The sequence below is a fragment of the Priapulus caudatus genome, unplaced genomic scaffold (genome assembly GCF_000485595.1).
Source record: "Priapulus caudatus unplaced genomic scaffold, Priapulus_caudatus-5.0.1 Scaffold155, whole genome shotgun sequence".
Classification (NCBI taxonomy): Eukaryota; Metazoa; Priapulida; class Priapulimorpha; order Priapulimorphida; family Priapulidae; genus Priapulus; species Priapulus caudatus.
In genome coordinates this window covers 392,816-404,398 of record NW_014577216.1, presented here as the reverse complement: position 1 = coordinate 404,398, position 11,583 = coordinate 392,816, and the positions used below count along the sequence as shown (strand labels likewise).

The following is an 11,583-nucleotide window of genomic DNA, read 5'->3' as shown; positions in this document are numbered from 1 at the left end:
TTGTTAGATTTGTAATCGAGTACATTGTTAGATTTGTAATCGAGTACATTATTAGATAGCACGTGAACAGGGGTTAAAAAAGTTTAAAATATTTATGGTAGTGTTGCCTTTGCTTTAATCGGAAATTTTGGCCAAGTTGGGGGGACACCAAACCAAAAATTATAAAGGTCAACATTTTAGGGTGTCACTTTCCCCCGGGCGTAGATTGACAGCACGTGATCACGTCTTATGATGTCACTGCACAAGGCGTTTATAATCATTTCCCTATATTATTATACCCTTATTTCCCTAACCCTAACCCTAACCCTAACCCTAACCCTTTATACTAACACTAATCTTAACACTAACTAATCTTACTTAATCTTAACACTAGTGCTGCCACGTAGCGGCACCCTCAATCTACGCCCGGGGGAAAGTTATTCCCAACATTTTATGTGAGTCAATGAGGAATGTATACATATGTATTTATGGGGAGGGACATAGAGGCAAACAATGTGACCACAGGGTGCCACTGGGATGGGCTTCAGAGGCACCATGGCACTTGCCATCGTCGTTATTGTGCTGAAATTTAACCCCAGTGTGCACATTATGCGCACATTAAATCATTAAAAATTATATTAAGTGCATCACATTATATTATTTTATTTTATTTTATTATTTTATTATTATTTTATTTATTTTATTTTATTTTATTTTATTTTTTTATTTTATTATTTTATTTTATTTTTTTTGTTGGCAGGGTGCATGCATGTGGTGTAGAATATAGTTGCAGTCCATTGACCATAGCATCGGACGATTACGTTACTTCCATCGTTGTGCTCATGTTTGTCTACGACTGTTATTACCATCGCAAGAGTCGTTCATCTTATATATGTGTGGGCAGGATTCTAGGCAAACAAGATTACGAGCGCAATTCCTTTTCAAATGGGTTTGCTTTGGACGTTGTTGATTTCTGTGAAATAGGAATTTTCCAAATTACTTGGCATCTAGTTTCACCAATCTTGTTTTCTGCTATTGCAGGTCCTTTCAGTAACTTGGCAACACAAAGATTTGGAGTGAGGTGGTGCATGATAGCTTCTGGTATTGTTGCAACCCTCGGACAAGCCATCTCCTTTTTTACCACTGACCATTATTTCCTATTCATATCATATGGAGTTATGACAGGTGGCTATTAATGTCTTTCTTTATCTGTAGATCATTTCAGGATTACTGTTATTGTTGCGCCTGTGTTTCGAAAAACAATTTTAGGATAGCGTGAATAAATTAATGTCTTCTGGCGTAGTCAGTGTAAATAGTTGCTGTAGTCATTATTTAAGTAAGTAAAATGTCAGTGGAGCAACATGCTGTGGCGATTTTGTGGCAAGGTTAAATTGTCAGGAATCGATCGATACAGATAAAGTATCAATCATGTACAGTCAAACCTGTATATATGCAGGTCAGTCAAAGGAAACCCCCAAAAGTACTTATTATGGACAGGTATCTATAGAAGTGGGTTGCCTATAACTGCCATTCAAGGAAAACACAACAAACTCAAGATTTTTGATAGACAGCTCTTCGTTCTATAGAGACGTCTGCTGATACAGATTCGACTATTTAGCGATAATGGATCTGACACCAGACAAGTTGGCAGTGATTGACAGACTATCATTACAAACAACATCATTCATTTCCGACGTGGCCATATTTACTTCACCGTTTATATTTTACTACCTCGCTCTCCCTTACAGGAATCGGTCTAGGCGGATCCCACCTACCGGCACTCTACTCGGTCGGGCTCTACTTCGAGAAGCATCGCTACGTTGTCACGGCGATGGCGTTCGCCGGTGGCGCCACCTCTGTGATGATCGCCGGGCCGTTGACGAACTTTCTGAACGAGAGCCTCGGCTGGCGCGGCACGTGTCTGATCAACGCGGGCATGTGCATGCAGATCATTGTAGCCGGCGCGCTGCAGCGGCCCATGCGCCTCAACGATCGCAAGAGCAAGGTGACGCTGCGCGAGATCTTTGCGATGCATCTCTTCAAGGAGCCGAAGATGTCGCTGTACACGTTGAACACGTTCCTCTGGAGTCAGGGCCTGATGATCGTGTTGGTGTTGAGTATCGACTATGCGGTGTCGACCGGCGTGCCGCGCACGCAGGCCGCCTGGCTGATGACAACGATGGGAATATGCACTGTGATTGTGCGCGTCGTTATAGCCTTCATCGGACACGTGCCCCACGCGACCGCGTGGATTTTCAACATAGGTAGGTTACGTAGTCTGTGAATGCGCGGTTGTGCGCACGTTGCTATGTGCATTGGTGTTAATTGTCCGTCTCTAGACGGATTTCTGTCTTGAGAAAAATTCTGTACTTTTTGTTAGAATTTTTTTAATTTTTAGCCAGCGGATATATATGTATAATTTTGGCAGCAACGATATACCAGATTACAGTAGGTTACGTGGCTTGATGCAAACCATATTCAGAAGAAAATGACCCAATTTTAATATTTTTCGATTGCTGAGTCATCTAATGATGTGTTGCAGTCTGTTTTAAGACATGTCTGTTTGTCACTGCATTTATTCTGCATTTTCTGTTGCTGTGTTTTTATCCTGCATTCACCATTGCTCGGTTCAACTTGATTTTCTTCCGCATTTACATTACATACGTTTATGTTTTTGGACAGGTTCAATAGCTCACGGTGCCTGCGGAGTGCTACTGCTAGCATGTAATCATATCATATACTACCACGTCATCCTAGGAGCTTTCGGCATTTCTTACGGCATTAAGATTGCTGTGCTTGCTATGCTCACGATGGATATGTTTGGATTGCACAATTTCCTAGCAGTCTACTCAATGCAGATGTGTGCCATAGGGTTTGGCAGCATGATAGGGATTCCATTGGCAGGTATTCGCTTCTATACTGTTCTAGTAAGCCTACTTTTGTTCCCATTATTTCCTTTATGCGCAACCACAGGCAATGTATCCTTGCAGCCCTATCACTTCTAGATTACACCTATTGAACTTTTGGTGTGCCTGTTCACCCAACTGCTCTTTGTAATGCCCTTTTGTTTTTGTCTCATGCGTTTATCAATTGGTATCTCCCATTCCATGCTTGTACATTCACCTCTTCTGCTTCTCCTAGTTGTGATATTGATTAATAATATGCAAGACATAGAGTATCCTATCTCCTTGGTGACATGCATACTCTATGTCTTGCATATTAATCAATATCCTACGGTTGCTATTGGTTTCTACACACATGCTCTTATTGATCTGCTCACTCATTTACCATTATAAGCTACACCAATACCATGAAAGTAATGAATTCCGGAAAACCCGTTTGTTACGTGAACCACTTTTCCCTGTTACTTTAAAAGGCCCAACCTGTTTACAGGTGGATATATCTATGTATTACATGCATTTTATTGATGCATGGTGATTAGGCACATCATTAAATTTCTGATGTAACACACTGTTCATTCCCTTGAAAAATTGGGTTATCATGTCGTTTTGCAATTTTAAAATGTGGTAATAATTTACAACTTCCAGTTGGGTGAATTTATGTAACCTGAGTTATCGTAATGTTGGGTATTACTGGATATATATATATATATATATCGTAGATACGCTGCATACGCATACATGTGTACCTCATGAATAGCTATGTACGTAGCTTTTGTGTCTGTAGGACAATGTAGGGGGCTGTATATTATTTCGATGCGTTTTTATATTAAGTTTAAAATAGGGCATTTAGTAAAGGAATTGAACTGGCGTTTCAGTGGGTGCATGCAGGGTTGTGGTGAGTACTAGCCAAACGAGGTGGCAGCTGTAGCAGCAGTGCCCTAAATTTTCCATTTCGATTCTTCATTGGTTCGTACTCGGTCTGCATTTCAGCATGACACAGCATAAATCTGTTCACGTTCATGAATTATAATTATAACAACATGTCAAGCTTGTATGGGGTGGGGTATTTTTGTTAAAGATGAAAGTAGCGTTTGGCCTTGACCTAATTGCCGGCTTAATCCACTTTCTGTAATTCCTCCCCAGATGCCTCGCACATTTTTCCAACTAAATTTACACCTAAAAAAACTTCCCATCTGTAGTACGAACGGTTCCATGCATATCAACACAACCCTGAATAAGCAGATGGGTTATCTAAAATCTTAAAAAAACATGGAACGTAGTTCGTACAGTGCCTGTTTCACAACTGGATCAAACAAGTGCCGCAGAGCGACAGCGCTCAACTGACGTGTACTGAGGCCGGTATTTCTTCTGATAATCACTTGGCAAGCCGATTAGTGCCGTCGCCTCCCGCCACCGCGTGAGTAGGCTGTTGCGTATACGGTTGTACAGTAATAAAGATATAGCTGTGACTTCGCTATATTTAATGATATATTAAAGATATATTTAATGACTTCGCTATATTAACGTTATCATGGATATGCCGTTCGGTGCTTGAGCGTAGTGGGGTGGGGGGTGAGGGTCGTGGGGCACGGTGGAGATGGGGGGGGGCTCTAATAGCAAAAGCAGTTCAATTCATTTGTTAACGAGTCACAAATCCATGTTACCTCCTCTTGAGGGTCAAAAGGTTATAGGGAAGTCTATTTCTACCCGTGATCGTAATAGTGGTTACGCGTGAGTGTGTTGTATTACACCTTGCTAGCGTCTATTTAACTACAGGTTTATAAAGCGACATAACGACTATTAATGTACGTATCCAGTTATCTCTTAATTGTACCAGCACTAACTCATGCATAAGCATAGTGGGCGAACGCTTACAGTGGATGTGCGCGAGTAACATCACAATCTTACGAGGTTATTGCTGAATCGTAGCCGGCTCTAACCAATCTCGTATATATTACAAATCCTCTGTTTGACTCTCTCTCCGATGCTCTCTCTCTAGTCGAACACGACGCGTTATATACCCACATAGGTAGACACGCCTACCTATTGTTTGTGGTCAGTCCGTTCTACGTTACTGTCTGTAATTGGCTAATTCTACCACTGTCTAGGCCAGCGTTATTAACTTTACACAGCTGTCCTGTATACCAAATGAACAATAGTATATCATGTTATTTACTCTCTGTCTTCGACGGTATTGTAGTGGCCCTAGGGTGGCACACTGGATTTTCCCACGCGCTGTGGTTAGCACGTGGAATTTATTTGCTGTCGGATCATTTTTCGTCTCTACGCGAGAAGGTAGGACGGTGATGCAGTCAGACAGAAAACCAGAGTGAAATGAACGCAAGTACTTGATAGTCTTTATACAACTGATGGTTTATCATCACATACGAATATCAGAATAACGTTCACTGCACGTATTTCGAATATAGCGTATAGATATATATATAATATATATTGCTCCTGGTCCGTTACTTTACTCGTTTTAGGTGATTACACGTTTAAACTTCTCTTAGCTATTCTATGGGTTAATATTGTAGCCGTCTCTGTCTCTTACCCAGTCGTGTGCTCCGCGGCTTCGCGCCGAGTTCGTGGTTGGCAGTGTGTCTCCCCGCCGTGGTGTAGGCTATAGCTTCCTTAGTATAAGGTATACCTTCTCGGGCGTCGTCAAGCTTGTGCGAGGTTCTCCCTCCGACGGTGTGTGTGCCGCTCTGGCTCGAGCGTGATCGTTTTCGTTCGTTCGATTCGGTCGTTCGTGCGCGTCCGAAGACTGACTGATATTTACCATTTGATCTTGGCTGCTATATATAGGAGCCCGTGGTGACGTAGGATCCAGGCGCGCTCCTCCGTCCCGTGCCCTCGGTGCCTGGCGTTGTACCCCTCGCTTACACGTGTACAGGTGATGCACCCCTTGTCAGTATACGCGCGAGCGCATCATACCCCCTTGTCTGCACGTGCTCGGCTTGGGCGCCACCCTCTTGCCCGGCGCGTGGATGTGAGGGTGCAACTCCCTGATCTCCCACATGGCTGGCGCACCCTCTCAGCAGGAAAAACTTCCACCTCTGTTGCGATGGTTGGTCTCTGGTTGTATGACGTTATCCCCCTGAAACTCACAACTCTTACTCCCCCTGAAATCTCCACAGTATTACAAGGTTATCAGACCACTTACTCTTCGCACGTCAGCGGAAAAGTAGATTTCACGTCCTTTCATAAAGGACTGAAAATGGTAGGTCTGCGCTGAACAAAAAAAGTTTTGCACTCGGTCCGTTAGACATGTCCTCAGAAAATGTCTGATATCTGACCTTTCCCCCACTGCCCTTTGACTGTGACCTCATCCCACTATACATCGAATATTAAGAGCGGTAGGTCGAGCCGTGAGAATTTGTGTCGCAATCCGTATTTCCTCCTATACCTTAAGTTAAGGGGGAAATATTCCCCCTCCATTGACACATCTTGACCTTTGACCTTTGACCCTTGACTCCCCAAATTCGGCATCCCGTGTCCTTTTCGCGATCCCCCCCCCCCCGAATATCAAGATGTAAGTCGCGTGGTTTAAGATTTGTGGTAACGGTACGCACGGACCGGACGGCGACGGGCGGACGGACTTACATTCATGCGATTCTACAAGCTGCATCTGACTTCGTCAGCTGAGCTAATAATGGGAATGGTCTCAAAGTTCAAAAGGACCAATACAGCATTTCAAATGGCAAAGGTTACGTGGGAGCGAGTACAGCAGATGGCTTATCACTGTCGGTAATTTGTTAAAAAACAACTTTTGTGAGAGAAAGCTCAATAGTTTGTAGGTAAACTGATTCAAAGTTCATGTGACTCGAAATTTAAGGGACTCCACCTGAAAAGTGTGGCAAAAGTGACTCGAGCCGCAAACACTCATGCTTTATTTAGCCCGGCCAGCCTGTACGCGCATGTTGAAATCAACTGTGTAATCTCACCCATCCCAGTGTCAAGGCTGTCGATCTGACTCGAACCAGCACGATGCAATCCCTGCTTGCAATGCATTCTTGGACTTCAAGGAACTTTTACACCCGCTTTGTATTATAAGTAAACAATAAATATGAAATAATAAATTACAATGAATATATTGGAAGTGCTAATAGCGTCACGCTGCGCACATTGTGATATATATTGTGGTTCCTATGCTTTACTATTCTCCGGCTTTTGGTAGTTTTTACTCACAAGTTATGCCTACTGCCAATGTGTCTGCGCTCAGTTTATTACTGTGAAATGTATCTCCTGCAGCTATCACACGATTTATCTCGCAACGTTATTCTTACTCTTTACACCTGGTGGGTTTCATTGGTGTGCCCCTGGTTTGTGATGTGTTCTGATAAATTCAAGCCCCCTGACATATCTACACTAGTCCAAACTCCATTGATTTACGTCTTATAATTAATTCTTTCATTCATAACACTAAGGGGTTCCATGTTACTGGCTCACTCTAGCAGAGATCCTATGTATAGTAAAAGAACGGGACCAAATTAAATAGTTTAGTTAAATTAAATTTAGTTGTAAACACAAGATTCTAGTCTCATTGCACTGTAGTATATCATAATTGCTTGACTATTGCATTTCTTATGGTGAAGATTCAGAGATTCCTCTCCGGTTCACAATCAGTGCGTTCTCACATTTCAGCGTGGGCATACGATGTCACTGGGAGCTACGTGGTAGGATTTGTCATTTCTGGAATCCTGGTCATGGGTGCTGTCGTACTCTTCTTCATTGTCATGCATCTAGAGCAGAAGGAGCATAAGCAAGGCAGAGACAAGCTGGAAAACAACACAGGCGAATACATCACGCCGGTCATGCAGGAAATGTTGTCGTACGTTTAGGATCCAATATTGCTGACATTCGATCTCTTGGCTTTGCATTTCTATCCATTAATAGTTTGTGAATTCTTGCCTGATTGGTTCTGACCAATCCGACCATTTTTTACTATCCATTAACACGTTGTAAATGGTTCTTTGATTGTGGACAATACCTCTATTTTTGTGTAAAAGAATTTAATTTTGCAGGGAGCAAGTTACGTCCATCTAATAGATGCTTGGTGGAGTTAGTGATATCGTCCAACATTCTACAACGTCTCAATGTCAAGGCGCAAGGTCAGCATTGTTACTACCGCGTAGTTCTTTCAAACAAAGGATTGTTAACACTCAAGCACAGAGTTGCTAGCAAATGCTGCAGAACGAATCTTTAGTAAAAGATTCAATTATTGTTTCTCGCCAACTTCGGCCTTTGGATGAATCTCTCGAAAGTTTGCTCTGTTAGGACACAAAATATGGATCTGAAAGGCTGATCTGTAGTCAGTCAACACTACGTGCAACAGTGGTATAATAGTCCCTATTATCTACTTCTGATAATTATCAACCGCAATCTCATATACCTGCAAATAATTAGAGCACCAAAAATACAGGTTCATAGAGAATCTTAGACGAAGTGAAATGAAAAATTTATTATCTCACTTGAGTAGAAGCAAGTGTATCTCAACTGTGGTGAAATGCAGGTGGATCTCAGATAGGGAGGAAGCACACATATGTATCTCAATTGAGAAGAGAGCAGGCGAATCTCAAAAACAAGAAACGAGTCGTAGGCGCGGTAAAATCATGTGAATCGCAGAGAATATTCTATGACATATAACAGGCTAATTTGAGATAGAGAGAGAGAGAGATAGAAAAGGAAGCTCACAATGAAAATAAATCGACGTGTAATCTCTGATGAAGGGCAATCAATTATAAATTTTGGACTAGGGCAATTCAAACAGATGTTACTCTCAGTAAATATGAATTTCTCTCGTGTAAAACTTTTATGTACGTTATCAAATGATGGTACTAGGTGAGGTTATTAGGTAGGATTACCAGGTCCCCGGTTACAGAGTGAGGTTACCAATATGGGCTACCAACTAGGCAAAGTTACCAGGTAAAGTTACTGGGTGATGTTACAAGATAAGGTTACCAACTAGGGATACCAGGCAAGTTTATCGGGTGGTGTTACCAGGTTGGGCTATCAGGTTGGGCGTGTACTACTGGTTAGGGGTCGTTCACAGTTATCAACATTTTCACAAGCGTACAAACCGTACGCTGGGGGGGAGGTGGTCAATGCCAGCCGTACGCTTTCAGCATTTCCGAAAAATGTCGATCCATTTCCCGCGCCGCGCGCCCCAGCCGGCATTGCGCGCATCCTCATGCCGTGACGCCCCGGCCGGCCCACGCCCCGCACGGGCCGCTGAACGAACGAACCGGGCTAGCTAGCTAGCAGCCGAGTGCAGTGTGAACAACCGGCACAATGGCGGGCAATAGTTCTAGCCGCGCTGGTGACCTGGATCAATTGTTGAAATTCCTCCATCAACGAGGATGTATTGTCCACAAGAACCCGATTATTATATATATACCCGAACCTTATTTATTATAAACAGTATTTAATAATTTTGATCTGTTTCCACTTGTTTGTGCCAGAAAATTTCATTCTTTATATCAAGATTTTGTTATATCTGTGCTCGTTATAACAGGGCTTGCATGTAATTCTTGTACATGTATTTCTATGAAGAATAGTGTGAAAAAAATCAACATTTTTAGGGGGGGAAGGGGGGGTCTCGAAAAAGTGTACTCTTTGTACACTTGTGGAAATATTGATAATTGTGAACGACCCCTTACTGGGTAGGTTATTAGCTGTGATTACCATTTGGGGTGACAATTCAAGACACTCCGAAGAGACGATTTAATCAGAAATGGATTCAAGGAATATAAGAACTATATGGATTGGTTAACTTCTAATTGTTGTGCACCAGTGAGATAAATAGTAATTAGAATCAAAAGTTAATTTTCATCCAATTCACTATGAGCAACCTAACTAAAGGTTTAGTGCTTATACATTGATATTTATTCCCTGATCGAGAAACTATTTATCCTTACAATTTACATTTAAATTGCGATTTCTAGTAACTATATTTATGCTTGTGTTTATGTTTATATCTGCGGAGTTTTTTTGCATTCCAAGTTGATTTTGTTTACTAAGACAGTTACTTTCTTCATAATAGAAGACTGTGTAACTGTTTAAGTGGCTCAGGTCAGAACTGGTGCTCACATCTACACCAGACGATTGTTCACCTCAAAAAAATAAAAAATGTAGATGCCTTTTTAACTTACCAAAATCCGATTAGTTTTCGAGTTTGTATCACCAAGCGTATTACATAAAAGTATTGAAACACCAACAGGTAGGGTTATTATGAAGGCCAAGTGTCAGGGTTGGAGGCGAAAGGCCACACTCTGTAGAACGTAGGCCATTATACCCAGTAAAGCTGTACTATTGTTTTTTACTTTTTGCAAATAAGCAGGCATAAAATAGGCATTCTTCACATACAGAAAAATGGTAATTCTCTGATGACGACTTGACTTTTAAGCAGGTTCAGCATTTTCCTTACTTCTTCAAAAATGGAGATAGAACATTTTTTTACATGAACTTGACATGATGTCAGAGATAAAAATATAAATTTCAAGAGGTTACATTCAAAATTTGTCAATAAAAAGTTATTATAGCAAACTGTCAGTGTTATATAGATGCATAAGCTATGTATAGAATCAAAGTATGCATAAAAACAGTATGTAGAAAGTAGGAGAATTTTTGTGTATATAGGATGCATATATTTACAATAATTACATATAGGAATCTCCAAGAATAAGCCATGATAAGCAGATTACATCGCACAGTTAAACGTAGATAGACTAAAGCAATGGAAGCATGGAAGACTGGAGACGTTTATATGTCAATGTGAGTGCGTAAAACCATGTAATATACATCATATGCCGGGAAATTTTTTTTGTAATTTACTCTACGACTATTCGAAATCTGACTAGAGTCATTAAATTTGTACTTATGTGCTTTCAGACCAAATATGAATTTGTTATGCCATTTTTTTAACATGTTGGTTCCTTTTGTATAATATTGAATGCATTTCATTAAATAGTAAGCCACGTGTAATGCAATATAACTAGACAGCAATTCCTTGAAGACCAATATTAGCTGCATCTTTGAATGCCCACGTAATGGCGTAATGCTGGAACAATTGGCTGATCACCTCGACATCGTCCATGAACTCGAGTTTTTGAATTCTCTGTATATCTGCCTGTGGTAGCCTCTTATAAACCTGCATCATTTCCAATGATTCGGCACCATTCCATCCAGTTAATAGGAACCTGTGATTGAGAAAAAAGAAATCATGCTAGTCAAAGTTTATACAACACAACATTGCAGGATGTGTTTAGTCATAAAACTAACAAATGAGTATATATAGTAGGGTGTTCGGCGCAAGTTTATTATGGGATTAGTGTTCTATTGTCTATGACGGAACGCTGGGGGCTGTTGGGGATTATTAGGCATCGAATTGTATTCAGCGTGTAGCGTTTCCAGCGTGCTAAAAATAAATGTGTGCTCACGGCGAGCTAGCAGCTGATTTTAGCTGTGTTGCCATCGTGTTCCTGATGATAAGGAAGCGAAACAAGTGCTGTTACTGTGCTTACCTAATTCTAAGGCCTTTCTTTAGGTGGATTTGTACATGAGGGATATTATCTCTATTATGTACTCTTGATATATATATATATATATATCAACGAGAGAGAAAGAGAGAGCGAGAGAGATAAAGATACCAAGAGAGCGAGGAAGAGAGAGAGAGAGAGAGAGAGAGAGAGAGAGAGAG

At 41.3% G+C, this 11,583-nt stretch overlaps 2 protein-coding genes across 6 annotated transcripts in view; one reads left to right on the top strand and one right to left on the bottom strand.

Moving 5' to 3' along the window:
- Positions 1–10,041, top strand: part of LOC106806341 (monocarboxylate transporter 4-like) — a 20,919-nt gene extending 10,878 nt beyond the window's left edge. For 4 of the 5 annotated variants that reach the window (XM_014808249.1, XM_014808248.1, XM_014808247.1 and 1 more), the window contains 5 exons: positions 1,021–1,164; positions 1,728–2,243; positions 2,662–2,883; positions 7,530–7,716; positions 7,910–10,041. In XM_014808249.1, the coding sequence (XP_014663735.1) occupies positions 1,021–1,164; positions 1,728–2,243; positions 2,662–2,883; positions 7,530–7,716; positions 7,910–7,931 (1,091 nt within the window). In that variant the 3' untranslated portion in view covers positions 7,932–10,041. The remainder of the gene's footprint in view (positions 1–1,020; positions 1,165–1,727; positions 2,244–2,661; positions 2,884–7,529; positions 7,717–7,909) is intronic. The other variant, XR_001393532.1, reaches the window with a different exon arrangement.
- Positions 10,042–10,493: 452 nt separating this feature from the next.
- Positions 10,494–11,583, bottom strand: part of LOC106806344 (leucine carboxyl methyltransferase 1-like) — a gene marked incomplete in the record, with an annotated part of 23,260 nt that continues 22,170 nt past the window's right edge. The window contains 1 exon segment of the mRNA XM_014808252.1: positions 10,494–11,083. Coding sequence (XP_014663738.1) covers positions 10,879–11,083 — 205 coding nt within the window.